At 37.8% G+C, this 24,258-nt stretch overlaps 1 protein-coding gene across 1 annotated transcript in view; it reads right to left on the reverse strand.

Moving 5' to 3' along the window:
- The window catches only part of LOC150090914 (PDZ domain-containing protein 8-like), a 157,221-nt gene that overhangs the window by 108,698 nt on the left and 24,265 nt on the right, over positions 1-24,258 (reverse strand). Inside the window, exon 3 of the mRNA XM_090377279.1 lies at positions 18,735-18,816. Coding sequence (XP_090233405.1) covers positions 18,735-18,787 — 53 coding nt within the window. The 5' untranslated portion in view covers positions 18,788-18,816. The remainder of the gene's footprint in view (positions 1-18,734; positions 18,817-24,258) is intronic.

Raw genomic sequence — 24,258 nt, forward strand, 5'->3', positions numbered from 1 at the left:
TTATGAAGAAAGGCTTAAGTTTTGCAAATTACAGTGTCTGGAGGTAATACTGTAATTTGCAACACTAATTTGCAAGTAACACTGCAATTTGCAAGGCCTTATACACCTCTATCAGATCACCTCGCACCAGCGAGGTGATCTGATAGTGGTGTATAAGGCCTTGAATGGTTTGAGCATGCTCAATGCTGATGAGATTCTTCCTCTCGCTCAAAATAATCCCCTGAGAGGGCATAAATTCAAATTGAGGAAAGACAGATGTAGGATCATCATCATCATCATCAGCCATTTTCAATCCTCTGCAGGATGAAGGCCTCTCCAGCAACTTTCCATTTCCTTCTGTTTTGAGCACTGGACATCCATTTACTACCCACAAACTCATGAATTTCATCTATCCATCTCCGCCTTTGTCTTCCGGGTTTTCTTCTAGCTCCTCTTGGATACCATTCTGTTATTTTCTTAGTCCATCTGTCATCATGTCTTCGAGCTATGTGTCCTGCCCAAGACCATTTTAGTTCTTTAGTTTTGATGTAGGATAGATGTGCGGAAATTTGCCTTTAGCCAGCGGGTGGTTGGTTGGTGGAACAGACTTCCATCCCTTGTCGTGGAAGTTGATAGCCTAAATAAGTTTAAGGCTCAGTTGGACAGGTATTTTGAACGAACGGAGGGGTGAAGTGGAAGTTTTTTGTTTTTTTTTTGGCTGATGCTGCATAAGCTTGCTTTCTTGCATCAAATGCCTCTACTAATGCTAATGCTACTTCTACATTTCAAACATCGCCGTATAGCTTGTCCTTGAATACAAATGACTACAGTTACTTTCCTTTGAGTGACTGCCTTGTACAGTTGTGGACACTTCCTTCCAGTCAGTAAAATCAGTAGTCGTGCTTTATTGTACCTAAAATAATTCATTATGTTGGGGCAAACGGTTTTTGCTCCTAATTGAAATAGCACTTTTGAATTTTGCCCAAGTCAATTATCTGCACATATTGAAAATTAGAAGGGCAGTAAAAGAGTTGATAATTGGTGCCATTGGTGGGCAGCATTACAACTAACAAATTTTCTGTTTATACTCCAGGACGAGATGAGATCACACGGTCAGAGATCCCGAAATAGAGAGAGAGAATACAAGAAACCGCATCACATTTAGCAGTCACCGACTTGATTGTGTGAAATTGTTCGCCAAAAACCACAGCAAAGCAAGAGAAGTGATGGGGAGAAAATCTATTTTTCCGCGGGGTTTATCTGTTTATTGCAGTTCAGAACAGCATTATGACCTTGGATAGTGAATTTATTCAGCTGCTGTACTAAAACAGAATTTCTCCCTTTGCGATGACATCAAAGCGTAACAAGCAAATATCTTCTAAGAATACTTTTTGAGCAGCCGTTAGTCACAATCTGTTAGCTTTGTACTGTTAGAAAATATTGCTGTTTTGTGAAAAACACACATTTCAAGAAACAATCCGTTATTCATAGCGGATGATTTCTTTTTTCTTCTTTTGCACACCAGTTTTTGAAGTTTATAACGCAGCTACAAATAGAAACATTTTCTCGAAATTTCGTTAGAAGATCAAACCTAGGAAACTGCTGTTCCGATATTGTTTACTAAAAACAATTACAATAAAGCAAACTTTTTTTTTATCAAATAAGCATTGCAGTGTTATCAGTTTTACACCAGTTTTTCTCGTTTCTAAAAGATGGATTTCCCTGATTTTCTGTTTGTAGGAGCAATACACGTTGAAGAAAGGAAATACGATCTGTTCGCCTTTCAAAAACAGTTGTTGCTACTGTTTCGCTTTATTGCTTCTTATGTCAACTCACAGTAGCTCGCGTTGTCGCGTTTCAAAGGCCCTAGGCTAATTAGGGTGGGTTTAGAAAAATAACAGAAAAAGGCCTAGAAAAATACACACTTGATGCCACATTTTTGTCATTTGCGTGAAATTCAATAGAAGGTTTTGAAAATTGAAGTGGGAAAATCGAAGAAAACAGTTCTGGCTTCACCTATAGCGAATTTCAGCTGTGTCCATAGAGTAAAAATTATGGAATTTATTAGTTGACCTTTTAACTGGGTCCACTGTACCTGAGGAGAAAAATATGGATAAGGAGCTACCATCCCCTAGACCGCCTGAATGCCCCCAATTGCTTCTGAACCCACTATCACTCCCTAGAAGGCTTCAGCGCCCACTGGGGGTGCGGTACTGCCCACTTTGGGAACCCATGCTCTAAACTAAAGAATTGCTCATGTGTAGATGTGTGAAATGTAGATGCAAAATACACTCACTTTGTCAGTAATCTGAGCAGGATCAACTATCAATCAATCGACATCGAGTGGACCAATTTGCTTATCCCTTCCCTCTAGGGTTTAAACAAGTAAAGAAGTCTTTGCTGCTTTTCTTTGCATCCTTTGCCATAGATTTCTTGTAATCTGCTTTCACTTTCCTAACCTCCTTTGTGAAGACTTGATTACAGACTAGTTTACATCTATCATAGGCTTCTGTGTTTCTGATAATTTATATACATCCCATGCATTTTTATTCTCTGCCACAAGTTTCATCAATTCATCTGACATCCATTTAGACCTATACCTTGAAGAGTATTTCTTAGATGAAGTGTATGAAGAGCCTAGTAGCTTCTGTGATTAATTCCTTGAATGATTCCCATTTAGAATTTGCTGATGGTAAATTCATCCGTTGGCTCCACTGTACAGAATTTAAGATCTGTCTGAGACCACCATAGTCACAATTATGAAAGCGAAAATCCCTCCTTTTACCCTTGATGGTAGTTATGTCTTTAAGTAAATCCCAAATAAATATACTGTGATCACTGCCATCTAGTGGTTTTTTATATTTTTTATGAATAATTGCTGCTGATAATCAGATCAAGCATATTACGCCCTTATTCTTCTTGTTGCCTCTCTAACATGCTGCTATAGAAAATAGTCATCCAATAAATCCATAAAAGTGCCCAATAAATCCATATGAGTGCCCAACACACAAGTTCCATTCTATTTCTCGAAAGTTGAATTTTCCCATTATAAGAAGTTCTGATTTACTGGCCCACTATTTGTACAGCTGTTCGTTGTATTCATCAGAGTCATTAGGCCTATAACACACACCCCTACTCTCATTTTGCTTTCCCAGTGCTTATGTCACACCAAACTGACTCAACACTTCACTGGCCACCCATATCAAGCAATGCCTTAGACTGTTTCTTAACTAAGAGCAACGACCCCTCCTATCTGATAATATTGGTCAATGTAACTCTTGCACTACCTTAAGAGTTCTTATCTGTTACCCCAACTGGACGTATTATCTAGATGTTCTGGGGGCAAAGACGTTTCACGTGAGCGGGTAGCTAATATCAGGGAAGAGAGCCTAAAAAACTTCAAGGGTTGTGTTAGGGTTGTTAAATATACAAGAACAGTAAATCTTAATTGTTTATACAGTAACATTAGAAGTGTCGTCAATAAAATGAGCGAATTCGAACTGCTGGTTAAAACAAGTAACGCGGACATAATAGGGCTTACAGAGATGTGGTGCCACCCGGAAATTGGGGTGGATGAGTTTCAGTACAGCTTGTATAATGTATTTAGGAAGGATAGGGTAGATAGAAGGGGTGGTGGGGTAATGCTTCTTATCAGAAGCAGCCTGAGTGCGACGATAGCTTTCCCGGATTCAGACATTTCACATGCTAGTATAGAGTCTGTATGGTGTGAGATAGTTGAAAACAAAGGTATAATGCGAGTAGGAGTAATCTACAGACCAGGTGATTGTGAAGATTATGACAAAAGCCTCTACATGCAAATGGAATGGGCAAGTAAGCGTCAATGCCTTATTATGGGTGATTTCAATTTGCCTCTAATTGATTGGAGTAAATGGGAAGGAAACTCGACATGGGGAACAAAATTTTTAAATCAACTAGATGACTGTTATTGGTATCAACATGTCAGGGAAAGTACTAGAGAAAAGAATATCCTAGACCTCATCATCACACATGAATCAGATGACATAACAGGGCTGACAGTAGAGGAACCAGTAGCAGGAAGTGATCACGGAGTTCTACGGTGGATGATGACGAGAGAGGTAGCAGAAGTAAAAGGCAAAGGAATGGGTTTTAATTTCAGAAAAAGAAATTACGATGCCTTAAGGTACTACATGGCCTCTATTAACTGGGTAGATATCGTGCAGAAAATGAATACAATTGAACTGTGGTACGCTTTTAAAACATTAATCACAGATGCCTTGAATGCGTATATACCATTAAAAAAATACTCCACGAGAAGGGTTCCAAGTTGGATGAATAGTGAAGTTGCCACATTACTTGAGCAGAAAAAGGTGGCATGGAAAGGTTACAGAGCAATAAAAAGTACTGAAGCCTATAACAGCTACAAGGTGATGTGTAATAGAGCCACAGAAAAGGTTCGACAGGCAAAGGCAGTTTATGAGAAATCACTAGCAAACAGAGCAAAGAGGGGGGATAAAGAATTCTTCACATATATAAATGCCAAGAAGAGCAGGACAAACCAGATCGGACCTTTATGTAAGGGAAAGGGGATAGTAATAAATACACCAGCAGCCATTGCAGATGAACTCAACAGTTATTTTGCATCGATATTTACAAATGAAAAGCCTTTTGTGGCAATGGGAAATTGTGGGAGCGAAGTTTAAAAATATGTAATTAATGATATTGAAATTTCGCAAGATTATTTAATGAAAAAACTTTCGAGCCTACAGACCAGTAAGGCTCCTGGAGTTGATGGAATATACCCTATAATATTAAGAGAGGCGGCAAGCGAGTGCATTGAACCATTGAGGCTAATTATGCGAGCATCACTAGACTCTGGGGAGATTCCCTTGGATTGGAAAAGTGCAAATGTATCTCCCATATATAAGGGTGGCTCTAAAAGTGAGTTGGAAATTACTGACCTGTCAGTCTGACTTCAGTAGTAGGGAAAATCATGGAGGCAATGATCAAGGGTGGAATTCAGGATCATTTGGATCGAATTGAAATTCTCAAGGATACTCAGCAGGTTTTGTAAAGGGAAAATCATGTTTAACAAATCTGGTTCGCTATTTCGAAAGGGTCACTCACGAGCTGGATTTAGGGAATAATTTCGACATTGTTTATTTAGATTTCAGCAAAGCTTTTGATTCAGTCCCACATGAGCGGTTGCTTTATAAGCTGGAACAGGTTGGAATCACTGGGAAAATCCTTAAATGGATAGAAGGATGGCTTCAGGGCAGGAGGCAGAGGGTTGTGATAAATGGCTATTCCTCAGATTGGGTTGATGTCACAAGTGGGGTTCCCCAAGGATCAATATTAGGACCACTGTTGTTTTAATTTTCATAAAGGACATTGATGAAGGGATAGAGGGCATGATGTCTAAATTTGCAGATGATGTTAAAATCGGTAGAGTAGTTAATGATCACTGTCAAGCTGAGCTTCTTCAGAGAGACCTAGATAAACTTCAGGAATGGTCAGAAAAATGGCAGCTGTGCTTTAATCCAACAAAGTGTAAGGTATTACACCTAGGAAACAGTAATCCCAAAAAAACTTATTCACTTGGTGGAGTTCAACTAAACCCAGTACTGGAGGAAAGGGACTTGGGTGTTACGATACGGTCAGACATGAAATTCTCTGAGCATTGTAAACAGGTTGCAAGGAAGGCCCATGGTGTCCTATCGATGATCTATCGAACTTTTGCAAGTAGAGATAGGGACGTGATAATCCCATTATATAAGGCTTATGTTAGACCACACTTGGAATACTGTGTTCAAGTATGGAGACCGCACCTAAAGAAAGACATCGAGCTTCTTGAAAGGGTGCAAAGAAGGGTAACTCGCCTGGTGAGATCGGCAAAAGGGCGTCCTTATGAAGAAAGACTTCGAATATGTGGGTTGCAGAGTTTGGAAACTAGACACCTTAGAGGAGATTTGATTGAGGTGTTTAAGGCTCTGAGAGGCATCAGTAAAATGAATGAGGACAAAATTTTCAAGATTATAAATGATGCTAGAACTAGGGGGCATAAATTCAAGTTACGGGGGGAAATGTTTAGATTGGACTGAGGAAGTTTTATTTTAACCAGCGAGTTATAAATTACTGGAATAAGCTGCCTTCATGGGTGGTAGAGGCCAACAGTTTGGGGAAATTAAAAAGTCATCTGGATAGTACTTTCGGGTAAGGGAAGCGCATAGGATGATAGGTTTAATTTTTTTAAATTTTTTTTTTTATTATTTTTTTATTTATTAATTATTATTATTTATTTATTTATTTTATTTATTTTATCATTGTTTTGTTCAGATTTTTTTTTTTTTTTTTTTTGGCTGGTGCAGCATAAGCCATAGGCTTTCTTGCACCATGCGGCCGTTACTAATACTATTCAGTCTGTCCTTTCTACCAGTTTAAGGGCACCAAGAAGCAGATACATGGGTGGTACCTGCTCCCTGGTGACAAAGAGGCCTTTTTTTTTTTTTAAACAACACATTACACACATACTACACTGCAGGTCCATTTGCATAGGTTCTACTTGAATACAGAAGATACAGGTGGTGATGGATGTCATATCTCTAAATAGGCCTACAAGGCTGGGACAAACCATGTTGATGATTAAGCTTCACACCAGCCGGAAGATAAATAAATTCAAAACTGTAACTAAAAACACTTTATTTACAATTTAAAAAAAATAATAAATAAATATAAAATAAAATATAATTAACACTGATAAAATATTGTAAATTTTATTGTAAATAAAGTGTTTTTAGTTACAGTTTTGAATTTATCTTCCAGCTGGTGTGAAGCTTAATCATCAGCGTGTAACTAAAAACACTTTATTTACAATTAAAAAAAAATAAATAAATATAAAATAAAATATATTTATTTATTTTATTGATGTCAGTCTGGGGGGGGGGAGACCTTAGACATACAATATCCTTTTTACATATTTAATCTTTTACCTTTTAAAACCTACCCCCAGCTTAAGCAGGATAGGTATCCAGTTTCAGGGGTCCAACTTTCACCCCTTTTCCCACTTCCATTTTTACCCCTTTTTTCTGAGCCCTTCCCTAGGGGGGTTTCAGGCAACTTCAGGGTTCATTCCTCCAGTCTATTTCTTCCTGCTGACCCGGCTTGCCTACACATGGCAGGGGACAGTAACTAGGGGTTTGTGGCCTCCACAGATCCCTAGGCTAAGTGGCTGGATGAACAGCATAAAATAACCCTGCACTAACACTTCACAAACTAACTCACACTATCTAGCCTCTACAGAAGCCTGTACATGTCACAGAGTACCAATTCACAGAGTTGGGGAAATCCTATGTGCCGTTGGTCAAATTACACTATATACTATGCCCTTTCTATGGCTTGCCTGTATTTTCAGGCAAGCCATGCCCAAGACAGGATACAGTGTTGGATTTGCATCCACAAATTCTATTTCAAGTGAAAAGACTAGGTCAATGCTTCTGAAGGGTACCTTACAAAAATGTCCCAGCATAAAGATAAATGGTAGAACCACCGCACTGGTTATTTAGCACAAATATTTGGGCATCATCTTTGATACTAAACTAACTTTCTATATGCACTTGGAGCATCTGACTAAAAAGGTCAGAAAGTATGCTCACATGATAGCCAGAATAACCTGAACTAAATGGGATAAAAAAAGAGAACATTAGCATTGATTTACAAAGTAGTTTTCCTCCCAGTGATATGTTATGGTGAGGTTGTACGGTGCCATTTCTAAGAAAGAGGTAAACTAGATTCAATTCAGCAAATCATTTTGCTTCTCTCCATGAGGGTGTGCTGTACTGCGAGTACTCCTGCCCTACAAGTCCTGGCATGGCATGATATTCCTACATAAGAAAGGTACTGCCATAACTATCCTTAACATAAGCTTTGATACTGATAGAGATATCAAACAAGAAAGAAAGTGTATCGTGGAGGATACTTCACAGAATACAGCAGGTACGCTGGGATGAAAGTACCAAAGGTGTGATAACCAGGTGCTTTTAATCGAAGGTAAAACTGACAAACTCCAAGGCCCAGCCGTGGTTTTTCCCAGATGTCCATCGACGTTCTTTATCACAATACATGGATCCTTCAAGGATAAGCTGACCTCTCTGGGAATTACTGATGATCCTACATGTAACTGTAGTGTAAGTGAAATGTGGGAACATTTTATGTATCACTGCCCACATGAGGACCACAGATGTCACTTAATTTCAAAGAGTAAGAGACTGTGGAGAGGACCCAACTTAAGCACTCGTCTAAATAACTACCTTAACTGGACCACCCGATTCTAACATCCAATTTTGACTAACGCCTAATGGTGTAGGATGCTGACACTGTCGCAGTGTGAGATTAGATCCTAGAGTAGATCTGGATGAGCCACTGATGGCTCCCATTTGCTCACACCATGCTTGGTGTTGGATACACCAGTGCCAAATGGTGATGAAACCTTTTTGTCACACATGAGCATTACTACAAAGGCACTGACTGAATAAGCACAGGCAGTATTCACAACTCTTCCAATAAATATGAATGGGACCCAAAGAGTAAGAGACTGTGGAGAGGACCCAACTTAAGCACTCGTCTAAATAACTACCTTAACTGGACCACCCGATTCTAACATCCAATTTTGACTAACGCCTAATGGTGTAGGATGCTGACACTGTCGCAGTGTGAGATTAGATCCTAGAGTAGATCTGGATGAGCCACTGATGGCTCCCATTTGCTCACACCATGCTTGGTGTTGGATACACCAGTGCACCTCAATACCATGAGATACCCTGTCTAATAGAGGTCCATTTTGACTAACCTAGGGTGCTGATGCCATTAGGTGTGGGATTCTGATGCTGTCACAGCGTGGAATGTCTGCCCTGGCAACACTGATTTGCTTACACCCTAACGGCATAGGATCATGTCCACGTGGCAACCTCGTGGGCTTTAGCCATGACCCCCCCCCCAACCTCCTTCCCTATCAAATCCCTAAGGTGGATGCTTCCAGCTACATCCACCTCTTTGCTTCTACTTCCTCCCCTACCCCCACTCTATCCCTCCTCCTTTTCACTACTGTAAGGATTCCTTCCCCTATATCTTTACTTCCTCACAAGTGGACTGCCAAATCGCACTTTTGCCTGGTGGCTAGCCCACCATCACTTTTTTTAATTCCTCCTCTCTGGGGCAGGATGGGTTTCCTACTAGAGATTTCCCCTACTGTCACTCCTTTTCAACCTGGTGACCACCTTCACTACTGTCCCCACTGTTTTATCCCCTATTTGCACTATCTCTCCCATCTTCCTTTCTTCATTTTTATTTTTTCTGGGCCTTCCCTGGGAAGCTCAGGGAAGACCATAGAGTTTGTCCTGCCAGAGTCCTTCCTACTGACTCAGCCCACATGCCACCCTGTGGTGTAACGCTAACTCACACTATCACACCTTTACAGAGTACTGTACCTCAGAGTTGGGGGGAACCCCCAGTACTGCAAATCAAACTACACTATGTCCTTTCTACCAACAGTTTAAGAGTACTCGAAGGAACAACTAATTGTTCAATCCAAGGTTTGAAGCAACTTTACTTCTCACCAGGACATGGCAGCTTAAATGATTATCTTTCATTTCAGCTCTTCGCCAACACCGTACTATCACCGTGGAAACAGAGAAACGTCGAGACACATACTTTATGAATGTCCCCATTACACTGATCTTAGAGCTGCAATGCGAATTCAGACTCAAAATATTAACTGCCAAGAATCTTCTAACTTTATTGCGTTCTCCACATTTGCAAACAAAGCTTTCCAAAGAAGAATTAAGTGCACAACACCTGGAATAGCTATCAGAAACCCTAAATTCTAGATGTTCACGATCTAAAATCACTGCAAGATCACCAACAAAAACACCAGAAGCTAGGTTTAACTTCAAGAGACCTTTCCTTGGTCCACTACCACATCAAACTATACACAATAATCACCTAAAGATTCTTTTTCAAAGCACGTAATAACCAACTTACTTGTGACTCAGGAACTGGACTGATGCTGACCCCAATACCGAGTGGGATTCTCGTAACTTGCCACTGCTGAGCTAAAATCTTACTGGCTCCTGATAGAGTGGGATATTGTTGTTGTTATTTTTGGTTTTTAGGAGCATTAGCAACTAAGGCCATATTGCTCCGGGGATATGCGGTGGTCATTCCCTGACTTTTCCGCATCCTCCATATTTGGTGGTCACGGGCTTGAACCCCGGTCTAATCAAGAAGCGTGTGCTACGCACTGCTCCTCCTGCCTACCTGGCTACGGAAGCACCGAGTGGGATATTCTCTGGCCTCTTGACCCCCATCCCTCCTGGAGGGACTAGTGAGCAGCTTTATGCTGGGATTCACCTAGCAAAGAATCGTGCTGGCTTCATTGCTGGAGTGGGAGTTTTGCTAACCCCATCTGCAGTAGGATGTTCTTCTGACTCGTCAGATTTGTTGAACCCCTTGAGGGGTGGGAGTTTGCAAACCTAGTCCTGGGTAGGATATTCTTTCTCTGATGATTGTCATCAGAATTGCTGACCCTTTGAGGGTATGATTTGGACTTCACTGTACATCTACACTTTTCAATTTTTCTATTCTATCTTCTAAATTTCAATGGAGTGCTTTCTACTTTTACTCCAACTGTTCTATTCTAGCACCTAACCCCAATTGTTTGACCACAATCCTTCATCTCACTTCCCTCACTTTTGAGAACTGCAAAACATCAGAAGCTGGCTAACAACAAAACAACACAACCATACCTCACAAACCTATAAGGCTAGCATTGGCTTTATGCCAAGTACAGAAGCTATAGTGGCAAATGGGGGAACCCTGGATTCCCTAAACAAGAATACATGACACATCTGACATTTGTCCTTCTTATATACACTATACTCCCCATGCTAACATTAGCATTAGTAGAAGCATGTAATGCAAGAAAGCAAGCCAAAAAAACTCCATTTCATCCATCTATTTGCTCTAAAAGTTTGTGCAGTTCTTCCTTGAATTTATTTAAGCTATTGACTTTCAAAATGACTGATGGAAGTTTGTTCCGGCAATTAACCATCTGGTGGCTAAAGGCAAAAATCTGCACATCTATTCTACAACCGTCTTTCCAGAATCCCATCAGCACTGAGCTTGCGCAAACCATTCAAGGTCTCCATACACCTCAATCAGGCCTTGAATGGTCAATAATCAAATATTCATTTCAAACAGTTAATATTCAAATTCTGCATCACTTATATCTGAGTGACACCACATCCTTGAAATCCCAACAATATCTGCATTTGATGTCTTAACCAACACTTCACATTTATCAAATTTATTTACAATACTCCTAGTATTGGTGTACATGCAAGTATACATACACTTGTTCTTACTCTTAGTTACCCTAACACAGTCCATATATTTACTTGTTTCATGATGACCCCAGCAGTTATTGAAATCACCAGCACCTTACTTTCAATGCTGCTGCACAGTCCAATAGAAGCAGTGCAAGAATCACTTTCACCTCTGCTGCAGCTATTGTTAATCTATTAATCTGTATCTGCTCAGTGTCTCAAAACAGTCAGAACAACAGTGGCTTTGCTTCAAGAAAAGTACTATTGCAGACCTTGCCCTCTTCATAAATGTTAGATCAAAATTTTGTTCATAACAATAGACTTGCTGTCTGGACTTGGATGTCAGGAGCATTTCCAAAGCTTTGCAAAAAGAGATCTGAACTCAGATTTTGTTTTTCTAAACTGGTTGAATATTCTATCACTCTCAGCACCGCTATGCGAAATTGTTAAAATGCCAAGCATGCCTTAGGATAATTTGTTATATTTCAAGTTTCATTTGTACGCTTGTCATTTCCCCAGCCAAGGACTACTGTATAATTCATTCTTTCATAATATATTGGTGTGCAAAACTTATGGACCAACACTATTTCTAAAGGTTACAACCACAAAATCTTTACTTATGATACTCTTTACTGATGAGAGCAGATTCAGTCTCAGCAGCGATTCTGGATGTCAGCTAATCTGGCGAGAGGTGGCACACGGTATCAACCCACAAACATCACTGAAAGGGATCAATATGGTGGTCGAGGTGTTCTCGTTTGGGGAGTCGTTAATCGTGTTTATGGATGATAACGCCACACCCCATCGCACTGCAGCTGTTGATAAGCTTTTGGAAAGTGAGGACATTGTTCGTATGGATTGACCTGCCCATTTCCCCCAATCTAAATCCCACTGAACACATGTGGGATGCTCTGGAGAGACACTTAGCGGCACGTCCACACCCACCAGAAAATATTCACCAGCTGAAGATGGCACTGACAGAGGAATGGACAATGTTACCGCAAGAACTTATCAACAACATTGTTCTAAGTATGGATAGGTGGTACAAATCCTGCATCAATATTAGGGCCATATCTCCTACTGAGGACCACCTCTTCCTTTTGTTCCATCTTTGGCAGTGATGCATCTGTATCATGGCAGCCAGTGCTATGTTGCCATTTTTGAATAAAGTCCCCCTGTACCATTTTGTTTCCGTTGTTGTATTGGTGTTGTTTCCTTCATCATTTCTGTACCTCACAAGGTTCCTTTGGTATGCTTTTCCCATATCCAGGCCACTCCTATGAGAAGCTACAGGTGAAAATCTGACTGGTCCTTAAATTTTGCACACCAGTGTAGCATCTGGTAGGTTCTCACACTGAAACTGACAAAACTGATGATGCAAAATATTTATTGCTTCATCCACTTCTTTATGTTTAATAATGGCAAGAAGTAGTGGAAACTTGTCTACAAAAAATTTCAAATTTGAAAATGATGTACTGCCAATTGATGGAATTTGTGCTACTGCAACACTTAACAACTTAACTTTTCAATGGAAACCCTTGTAGCCTAATGGAAATTCTTGTAGTCTAATGGAAACACCATGTAGTCATAATGCCATAACGTACTTCCCCACTGAGTCAAAAACCAGAATTCCCTCCTCTTGTTTCAGATTTTACACAACTTTGGCATCAGAAATGCCTGCTGGTAAAATAAATTTTAAAATAATATTCTTCAACATACCTAGGAATAATGACCTCAGTACATGGGTGGGAGGTATGCTGGATTGAAGAGCTATGTTCACATTTCCAAACATTGGCATAACATTCAAAATAAAAAACAAATTGCTTTATTCAAGCCAGAAGAGAGAAACATGAACAGGTGCTCTACATGAGTGAAAAGGATAAAATGCCTAGAATTATCAACTTACTTACCTGCTTAGGATAGCATTTACTAGAAGTTTGCAATCAAGAGTTCTTTTTCTTAAGTTTATCAATTTGTCTTCTTTCAAAACTTTTGAATCATGAATTGGATTTCAACAGAGTTAGTGGTCGCTTGTTCTTTTCAATTTAGCAATCTTAAAAAGTGCTCATACTGCTTTTCACACCACTTCTAACCTTTTCTTTAAACAGATTTGTCAAAAGTTGCTACTGTTCTACCAGTCTAGTTACACACTTCATCAAAAACAGAACATGTACACACATTCTTCAAAATATTTTTTACTTCAGTGGCACATCAATTGAAATGGTTTAAATCTATCTTTCCTTGTAGCACTTCTTTCTAGATAGTAGAAAATGCCTACCAAATATTCACCCACTTTCAGAGGAAAGCATGCAGGTCCCTGAAAAGGGACCTGCATGCCTTCCCTTTTCACACAAATCAATTAGTAAAATAATAAGAGGAGTTTACCTCAATATAGTACATAGAACACTTCCGTATGATACCCTCCAGAAATTAAAACGGAAAAAACGAAAAAAACCGACAACTTACCGGTACATTAAAGTAAAATATAAATAATTAAATAATCAATTTAACACAATTCAAAATCAATTTAAAACAATTAAAAATCAAATTAACGCAATTAAAAGAATCTAACAAAAAAATTCAAAACGATTTTTGATAAGGAAGTGAGGAAGGAGGGAGGAAGTAAGGAAGGAAAATCGTTTTGAATTTTTTCGTTAGATTCTTTTAATTGCGTTAATTTGATTTTTAATTGTTTTAAATTGATTATTTAATTATTTATATTTTACTTTAATGTACCGGTAAGTTGTCGATTTTTTTTGTTTTTTCCGTTTTAATTTCTGGAGGGTATCATACGGAAGTGTTCTACGTACTATACAATATTACTAATATTATTATCAACGTAGAACATATTGAGTATTACAGCTCTGATTCATACTATCTGATTAATTTTTAAACACAAATCAATATGATTACATGGACAGCCAATTGTCACCAAGTGCTCAATCCTCTCTTTTAATACCCTTGCTACTCCAGGTTTTAGGCCTACCATAGAGCATTATTAACACTAAGTAGCAGAGAGCTTTTTCAAGGAATCCCACATTCTTTCAGGTTGTTCAAAGGAAGATACCTAATACTGAACCCTGTAAGCATCACTATCTTAAGTTTATCTGGCACCACCAAGAGCAAGATTCTTTCAATTTGACAATTTCTTTTTTTTATTATTATAAAAGGTCACCACAATGGGATATAGTTTGGAATAACTTTGATTACTGCCATCTGTAGAAATCAAAAATGGCTCATTTTTTTTTAAAGTCATTACTACTTTTTTTCTCCTGTACATGTAATTTCATAATACAGGCATACCTCGGTTAACGTTACCTCTGATAACGAAGCTTCGATATAACGAAGTCCGCAATTTCAAGCCCCATTTAACATTAAAAAATATTCCAGTTTAATCACCTGAAATCTAAACAAATTGAAGAAATTACGGAAACCTTTGGGCTTCTCGTGGTTGGTTCGAGAAATTTAAAAAACGGGCCAGGATTCATAGTGTAAAATTAACAGAAGCTGCAAATAAGTTTCCAGAAAAACTAAAGGAAATAATTGAACGTGAAAATTTTCCACCAAATTTGGTGTTCAGTGTTGACGAAAGCGGTTTGTTCTGGAAACGGCTACCAACAAAAAGCTTCATTTCTATTGAAGAAAAATCAGCTGCTGGGTTCAAAGCAGCCAAAGACCGTTTAACGTTACTCTTTGGATCAAATGCCTCTGGCGATTATAAATTAAAATTGTTATTACATAGTTTACCATTCAGAAAATCCGAGGGCATTAAAAGGTAACATAAAAATGAATTTACCTGTAATATGGAAAGCAAATAGAAAAGCGTGGGTTACCAAGGAGTTATTTACTGATTGGTTTGTTAACCACTTTTGTCCTGAAGTAAAACGGTATTGTCAAAAAAACAACTTTGAAGAAAAAGCTCTTTTGTTGTTAGACAATGCTCCTGGACATCATACTGATCTTAACACGTTGGACACATGCATTCCTGTCAAAGTTGTGTTTCTTCCAGCAAACACAACTTCCCTGATTCAACCATTGGATCAGGGAATAATAGCATCATTTATCATTTAAAGCTTATTATCTGCATCGAACATTAAGCAATTTAACTGAACTAGAGGATAAAGAGGAAATGACAGTTAAAACTTTTTGGAAAAACTACACCATTAAAAACGCAATTGAAAACATTGATAGTTCTTGGAAAGAAGTCACTAAGAAATGCTTAAATGGAGTTTTGCGCAAAATATGGCCAGAAGTTGTACTAGAAGAAGAAAATAACATCCAAGAAATTAGAAATGAAGTTATCCAGATGGCTCAATCAATAGGTTTCGAAAATGTCGATGAAGAGGATGTTAGAAATTTATTGAATGCAGAAGATGATGGTTTTTCAGTGGAAGATTTAGAAAACCTTGTTAGCAACGAAGACAAAGATAATGAAGATGAAGTTAAAGAAGTTCCTGCCGAAAAAGTGTTAACAACCAAAGATTTAAAAAGGTGCTTAAATGACATTGAAAACGTTTTAAATTTTTTTAGTGAAAATGATCCTGATTTAGGAAGAAGTTTTATTGTTAAGCGATCAGTGTTAAATGCAATAACTCCGTATAGGCAATTGTTAAATGAAAGAGAAAAAAGCATAAGCAATCAACTTTAGGCTCCTATTTTAAAATGTGATTTCACTTTGTATGTAAGTCGACTGTTTATTTAATAAAACTTTTCTTTGTTCGAAAAAAAAGCTTTTCATTTTCTTTAGGTAGGAACGTATCCCTATTCTGGCCATAGTATTTTTACCTCTGAAAACGAAGTTTCGCTTAACAAAGTAATTTCATGGAACGCATCCTATTCGTTATTCGAGGTATGCCTGTATATATATTTTTTTTGCTATAGGAAACGTTTCTGAACAATCAGCTGCATGATCAGCACAACTTATCAGAAAAGGATGCAAATAAACATTTAGCAAAGAAAATATGCCATTATCATCATCAACCACCAGGAAATGCAACATCTGCTTTTGTATTTCTTTCTATGTGCTGTGTGCTGTTATTAATCCTTATTTTTTTTTTTTTTTTTTTTTTTGAAAATGTCTGATTAAATTGTTTTCCACTGATTAAAACTGAAATATTACATCTACTCATAGTACACAAGGCACAGTACACGTTACATCTTTCAGATTTTACAACTTGGAAAATCTTGTGTATGCCTGTTCTGAAATTATGTTGTATTTCTTTGGCATCTTAGTGAAAGGAATTATTGATTAGCTTCACACTACACTACACTAATACTGAGAAATTACTGTACATTACAGTGAACAATGTTATTATTGCACATTTATATTTTGCAATGACACCATAGCACAGCACACCCGGCACCCAATTCCGTAATGAAACTAAGCAGAAATATTTGCAAAATTTTTTTAAAATATCCAATTAATAGTTTTATTACTTTTTGTGAAAAGATGGAGAAAAACTGCTTTCATGCAAAAAAACTGAGAAACTATTTGTCACCAACTACAAAACAACAATGAAATGGGGAATCAAATAAAAAGAAAAGGATTCTTCATCATAAATCCAGAGATGGCAGCCATGCAGTTTTTGAAGAAAATAATGTAGACCTCCAATTTCCAGTTGAGTCCAGATATGAATTGAATTGGACACCACTGGAATGGCGCCTCCGTAGCCAGGCGGGAAGGAGCAGCAGTGGTGCCACATGCTTCTTGATTAGACAGGGGTTCGAGCCCGTCGCCCCCAAATACGGAGAATGCAGGAAGGGAATGACCACCGCATATCCTGGAGCAGTATGGCCTTAGTTGCTAATGCTCCTAAAAACCAAACAACAACAACCACCACCACCACTGGAATGATATGGAACAACAATTAAACCAAGAATGAGAAAATCCAGTTCAAACAGAGAACTAACTCAGATTATGTGGGATGAGGAGAGCAAGATTCACATTAATTTTTTTATAACTTCATTCTTTTTCATTTTGTGTCCTGACATAGGTTAGAGAATACGAGTATATTCAAATAGATAAGCTCATGCAGTTTCTAAGTTTTATAAACTAAATCATATTTTGACCACGTTCAGAAACATTTAAAAGAATAAAAATAAGACATCCTCCCCCATTTGATCATTTCCATAAATGCAGCATGCTCAAATGTGTATTTTTTTCAGCCCTCAATGCATTACCACCAATACACCAGTTAAAGCTGTTGTTTAAAGAACAACTAACTTGATCACAGGTATTCAAAAAATAATGTTTGAGTCTTCCCAGTGGATAATTTCTGTTACATGTGTGGTAAATTTACAATCACTCAATGAAGGCCAATTCCACAAATTATAATGACAGCTTATTGCTTGTATTGGCTATGACCTTGGAGATTAAAAGCTGAACCCCAAACATAAAAAATAGATCTTGTAGAGCAAACTTCACACAATGGTTAAAAGGATAAGTAACATTGTTTTTTACTGTTCACAAAATAAGGTAAGAGCCAACAAACATTTTGAATAACAAAAATTTCTAGTTTCTTTTCATAGAAAAGCAATACAGCATTTCAACACCATGAAAACCAATACTGCATAGATGTAGATGGCCAGTTTCTACTCACTCAACTATATAGGCAAGAGATGATGAAGATAAGATAATTACATCAGATACTATATACTTTCCTGAAAATGAAACATCACAATTAACAGAACAAATTAAATTCAATGATATGATCCAAGACTCTCACTTGCAAAAGCATTATGTCAAAATTCCTGGAATTTAAAGAGTTGCAACAGTGGAATTTGTTAGCTACAGAAATAAGAATAACTATTTAAAAATCACAATCAAATGCTTCCTGATTTTTTTGATATTCAATAATCTCTCTCTCTCTCTCTCTCTCTCTCTCTCTCTCTCTCTCTCTCTCTCTCTCTCTCTCTCTCTCTCTCTCTCTCTCTCTCTGTGTGTGTGTGTGTGTGTGTGTGTAAATGAATGTGTATTTAGTGCAAAAGTGTTGCCCAGTGTTATTTAGAAATTATAGAAATATTCTTGTCATGAGATTGAATCTCAATTTAAATGTGGCCTACAATCAGGAACTAAGTTTATCCAGGAGTAAAGATTACAGTTAAATGATGATTGCCTATGAGTTGGTAATTTTCTACAGAATATCTTCCAGAAAGAGGTGCTTGTTTTTTTTTTTTTTTAATACATTTAGTGGAAATGGAAATTTATTAAGTACATCCTCACCATCCAAGGAACTGGCTTTTCACAGACCATATGTTCATGCCAAGCTACATAAAACATCAGATAATGAGGGATTGTGTGTCTGTGGTAGGTAGATACATGCATGTGCAATTAGATTGATATGCCTAATTAACTAGCCATTCTATGTATATACTGTAAGAAACAGAAAAATAAATTACCCATTGAATTCATTTTCTCTTGAGGATGCTATTAGTCTAACAGAGCATGGCATAATCCATAGCTGCTATCCCTTCTTCCTTCCTGCTAAAAACAATGTTTGTTTTTTTTTTTTTTTTTTTTTCCTCAACGTTATTTATCATTAAAACTAAAATAGAAATTTTATACTGAAATACATTTACATCTATAATTTGGAATAACTAGAAAATTATTCATCCAAAATGTTATACAAATAAAAGACCTCAATTATCTCAGGTAAATGAGACCAATGCAACCTGAGCTAACAGAAATCCAACATTTTCAAACAAGAGTCTGGGACTCATTTATTACTGTATTTATGGCATTACAGTTAATGCATGTTGAGAATGGAAGTACTACCATACAGTAGTACTGAGTATGTAAAAAGTACAACAAAAGTAGGGAAGTTTGTAACATACATTACAACACTTAAAGTTGTAAAAATAACTAATATATTTCATTAGCAAAGTTCCAATAAATTTCCATTTAAACTAGCATAGTAGGCCAACTGTTCATGGTTATCTTTTTTGATAAAATTTCTGACCTTCCTTTGGGAAAGCATAAAAACTATCAGCAGCTATACAATCTCACTAATTCTTCAAGAAAGAAGAGAAGATTGAGTGTGGAAACAATTTCTTTGTTCCAAGGAGCAAAGAGCTTTATCTAATGCTGCTGCTCCCTCTGTGTGGCTAATTCTTGGTCTCACAGTTCTCCCCTCGTCCATCATTTAAGTTTGCTTCCTTCATTACTGTTACTGTTGGAATGGAATCCTCATCACTTAATTTGTGAGGAAGACATTAAGTTCTGTAATTAGCCATTTATTGACATCATTTACCATTATTTATTCAAATCAATCATTTTAAACAATATAGCAAATTCTTTAGAAATAAATGGGATGAGCATCAGGTAACTTTGGGAATAGATAACTGTTATAGTTCAGAATGAAAGCTTAGAGACAGTTTAGCACCTTTTATATTGTTGCATAATTGTATAGGTCGGACATAGCCCCTTTCTGAAGCAGCTGTGGACAACTTATGGCTAAGTGCATCCAAAATAATAAAATCAATGCACAAATAGAAAACACAGTTTACTCACAGCTACACACAGAAAGAAATTATGAGCAACATGTTCAATAAATTTTTGTATGCCTACCTACCCACTGATGAGACTCCAAGCAGAATCAAAACCCAGGTGTTGGGAAGTTGCATATACTTTAAATAAAAAGCAACCTACAGTCAAACTTCGCAATAATGAATTCGATAAATGTAGCAAGAAATTCATTATAGAGACATTTCATTACACAGAGAATATCTTTTTTATGTAAATTGCGACCTAATTCGAAAAAAAAAAAAAAAATGAAAACATGGGTACATTTATTCTTTATATATTTTATTTCATATTAGCATTGATAGAAGCATATGATGCAAGAAAGCAAGCTTATACAGCATCAGACAAAAAAAAAAAAAAAATTCTTCATATTCTTCCAAAATGTTCTTTAAGGTGTTGTTCCTCCAATCTTCTTCAGTTACATGAAGACTTTCCTCCACAAAAACCATTTCCGGAATTCTGTGGTGCTTCTAAAATTTATCAAACCACTCAGTGCTCGAATTAAATCCTTTATGTCAAAGACTGCACAAATTTCAGAGCTTGTTGCTGTGTGTTTGATGTAAGGAATATGAGGGTATCGGGCACCAATTGAACGTTGTTATGGGCCTTTATGAGAGCTTGAAGAACAGAGTGGATGCCCACGAAGAATTTATATTGGAGGGCACATCAAGCTCTCAGCAGTCCACATCAGTGCCTGCACTTGATCATCAGGCAACACAGCAGAAACCTCAAGCAGAATGTGCTGGTCCCACAGGAACCAGTTGTCAATGCTTCTATAGTCAGGGAAATGGGAAAAATATTGCACAAAAGGATAGGTGGAATAGGACCAGCGTATGTCTGCAAGGCCAAAAGTTGATGTAGAGCAGATATCTTTTAAGGGAAAAAAAGGTGATATTGTTGTACAATACACATTGGCACTAATAAAATTAAGAGTATAGATCTGCACACTTAATTAACACAGTACAGGTCAATGCTGGGGAGAGAGGGGGGAAAAAATTGAGTTAGAGTTCAATTTGAAAGTGTCTGCAATTCTGCCCAGACATAGGAAGGAGCACATGATGACAGCCTTGTTAATCAATTTAACACTGGGCAGATTGAGAAAGGCTCATGGAGCAGAATTTTATCAATGTAATCTGGGCTTGTTAACAGGAAAGACTGCTTCTACAGGATTGGGATACACTCAAATGGAAAGGATTTTAAGAATATTTGCTGATGCTAACAAGGCAGTGTTAGGGAGGTCAGAAAACTAAGTTTGGAGGGATTCGCAGACTAATAGAATAACAGTAGTCAGGCAGAGGTGAAAGTGATCCTTGCTGCTTCTATTGGAATGAGCAGCAGCCTGGATGCTGGGAATTTCAAGAACGGCTGGGAGTCATCATGGAACAAGTAAATACATGGGCTGTGTTAGGATAACTAAGAGTAACAACAGAAGCATGTATACTTGCATGTACACCAATGCTAGAAGTATAGTAAATAAATTTGATGAATTTGAAGTGCTGGTCAAGACATCAAAGGCAGATATTTTTGAGATATCAGAGACATGGCGTCACACAGATATAGCTTGGAGGGGTACACAGACTAACAGATTAACTAGAGCTGCAGGCAGAGGTGAAGGTGATTCTTGCACTATTTCTACTGGAAAATGCAGCAGCCTGGAACGCAAGATGTCAGGGATTTCAGGTCCTCCTGTGGATCATCATGGAACTACTGAATACATGAGTTGTGCAAAGGTAGCTAAAAGAGAACACGTGCATATACACTTGCATGCACACTAAGGCTAGGAGCCCTATAAATAAATTTGATGTATTTGCAGTACTGATTGTCATCAAATGCAGACATTGTAAGGACAGCAGAGACATGGTGTCACTCAGACATATGTGATGATGAATTTGAATTATGGGAAGTACAAAGTATACAGAAAGGAAAGACAGAAGAGGAGGAGATGAGGTGTTATGCTCTTAGTTAAGAAGCATATTAAATATAAGCAGTACATCCATTTGACACGGGTGTCTAGTGCAATGTTGAGTCAGTTTAGTGTGACAATAGCACTGGGAAAGCAAAAATGAGAGTAGAAGTGTGCTATAAGACTAATGGCTCTGATGAGTACAACAAACAACTGTACAAGGAAATAGAGTGGGCCAGTAAATCAGAATGTCTTAAAATGGGCAATTTTAACTTTCCAGATATTGACTGCAACTTGTGGGTTGGTCATTCAATAGCAAGACTTTTCTGGATTTATTGCATGACTGTTTTCTACAGTTAACATGTTAGAGGGGCAACAAGAGGAATAAGGCAATCATATCTTGATCTGATTATTAGCAATTATTCATAAAAAAGGATGATAAAAGAACCACAAGGTGGCAGTGATCACAGTACATTTATTTGGGATTTAGTTAAATATGCAACTACCATCAAGGTAAAGGGAAGGATTTTAGTTTTCGTAAAGCAAACACCTTTCCCTTTACCCTTGTCTCAGACAGTTTTTAAATTCTATACAGTGGGTACAACTAATGATATTACCGAATACAAATTCTAAATGGGAAGCATTCAATGAAATAATCATAAAAGCTATTAGGTGTTTCATAACAATCGAGGCAGTGTTAGGTGGGTTGGAAAACTGCTAGCTTGGGGGTGATATGCAGACTAATAGAATAACAGCAGCTGCTGGCAGAGGTGAAAGTGATTCTTGCATTCACTTTCAGCAATTCACTTCTATTAGAATTAGCAGTAGCCTGGAAAATAAGGTGTAGGGGATTTCAGAGACTGCTGGGTGTCATCACAGAACAAGTAAATACATGGGCTGTGTTAGGGTAGCTAAGAATAAGAACAGGTGCACATATACTTGTGAGTACACCAATGCTAGGAGTTTGGGAAATAAATTTGATGAATTTGAGTCTTGGCCAAAACATCAAAGGTAGTTATTATTGGGATATCAGAGACGTGGTGACACAGAGATATAAGGAATGCAGAAATGGAATTGGGGATTAACAATGTGTACAGAAAAGATAGACAGGAAAGAAAGGGAAGAGGGGTTATGCTATTAGTTAAAAAACACAATAAATCTAAGGAAGTGCAGCCAGTTGATATGGGTGGATAGTGCAGCGTTGAGACAGTTTGGTGTGAAAAACACTGGCAAAGCTCATTCAAGTGATTAGAGGCCTAATCACTTGGATGAGCAGAATGAACAACTTTATAGAGAAATAGAGTGGGCCAGTAAATCAGACTGTCTTATAATGGGGGAATTCAATATCCCAGATAGTGACCAGAACTTGTGGGTTGGTCACTCACACACTAGCAAGGCTTTTGTGGATTTATTGGACGATTGTTTTCTACAGCAGCACGTTCGGGAGGCAACTACAGGGAGTAATACTCTTCAGATAAAGGAACCACTGGGCGACAGTGATCACAGTGAGCTGATGTGGGATTTACTCAAAAAGGTAATAACCATCAACGGTAAAGAGAAGTGCTTTTGCTTTCGTAAAGGTGACTATGTCGGTCTGAGACAGTTTTTAAATTCCATACAGTGGAACCAACTGACGACGTTACCAATGGCAAATTCTAAATGGGAAGCTTTCAAAGAATTAATCTTGGAAGCTACTAGGCTTTTCATACCAACTAAGAAATATTGTTCAAGGTTTAGGCACAAATGGATGTCAGATGAATGAGACATGTGGCAGAGAAGAAAATGCATGGGATACATATAAATTAATGGGTGACACAGAAGCCTATTGTAGATATAAGCTGGTCTGTAAGCAAGTCACCAAGGACATTAGGCAGATTATGAGAAATCTTTGGCAAAAGATGCAAAGAAAAACAGCAAAGAGTTCTTTACTCATGTAAACTCTAGAAGGAAAGGGATGAATCAAATTGGTCCACTTAATATCGATGGTTCAAGTTTTGATGATCCTGCTCAGGTAGATAGCAAACTGAATCAGTATTTTGCATCTACATTTATACACAAGGAGTTATTCAGGGAGGGGAATGCCAGAGGTGTATTAAACTCTGGCAGTGAGCTAAATGATTTTGTAATAACTGAGAGCAAAGGGACCAGAAACTGTTGAAGATAAACATAAGAAAGGCACCTGGAGTGGATGGAATCTATCCAGTTATATTAAAGGAGGCAGCAAAGGATGTAAGCAAACCTTTAGGCATAATTATGAGAGCTTCCTTTGATTCAGGGGAGGTAGCCATGGATTGGAGATGTGAAAATGTGACCACAATCCACAAAGGAGGATCAAGGGGAGACACAGGTAATTACAGACCTGTTAGTTTAAATTCTATCCCAGGAAAATTAATGGAGGACTGGTTAAAGAAGCATTGCAGGATCATCTAGACAAGACTTCAGTTATAGCTCAGACACAGCATGGGTTTGTTAAGGGGAAGTCTTGTCTGACCAATTTG

Source organism: Mastigoproctus giganteus, chromosome 1, assembly GCF_048544385.1.
Source record: "Mastigoproctus giganteus isolate SK-2022 chromosome 1, ASM4854438v1, whole genome shotgun sequence".
In the NCBI taxonomy this organism is placed as follows: Eukaryota; Metazoa; Arthropoda; class Arachnida; order Uropygi; family Thelyphonidae; genus Mastigoproctus; species Mastigoproctus giganteus.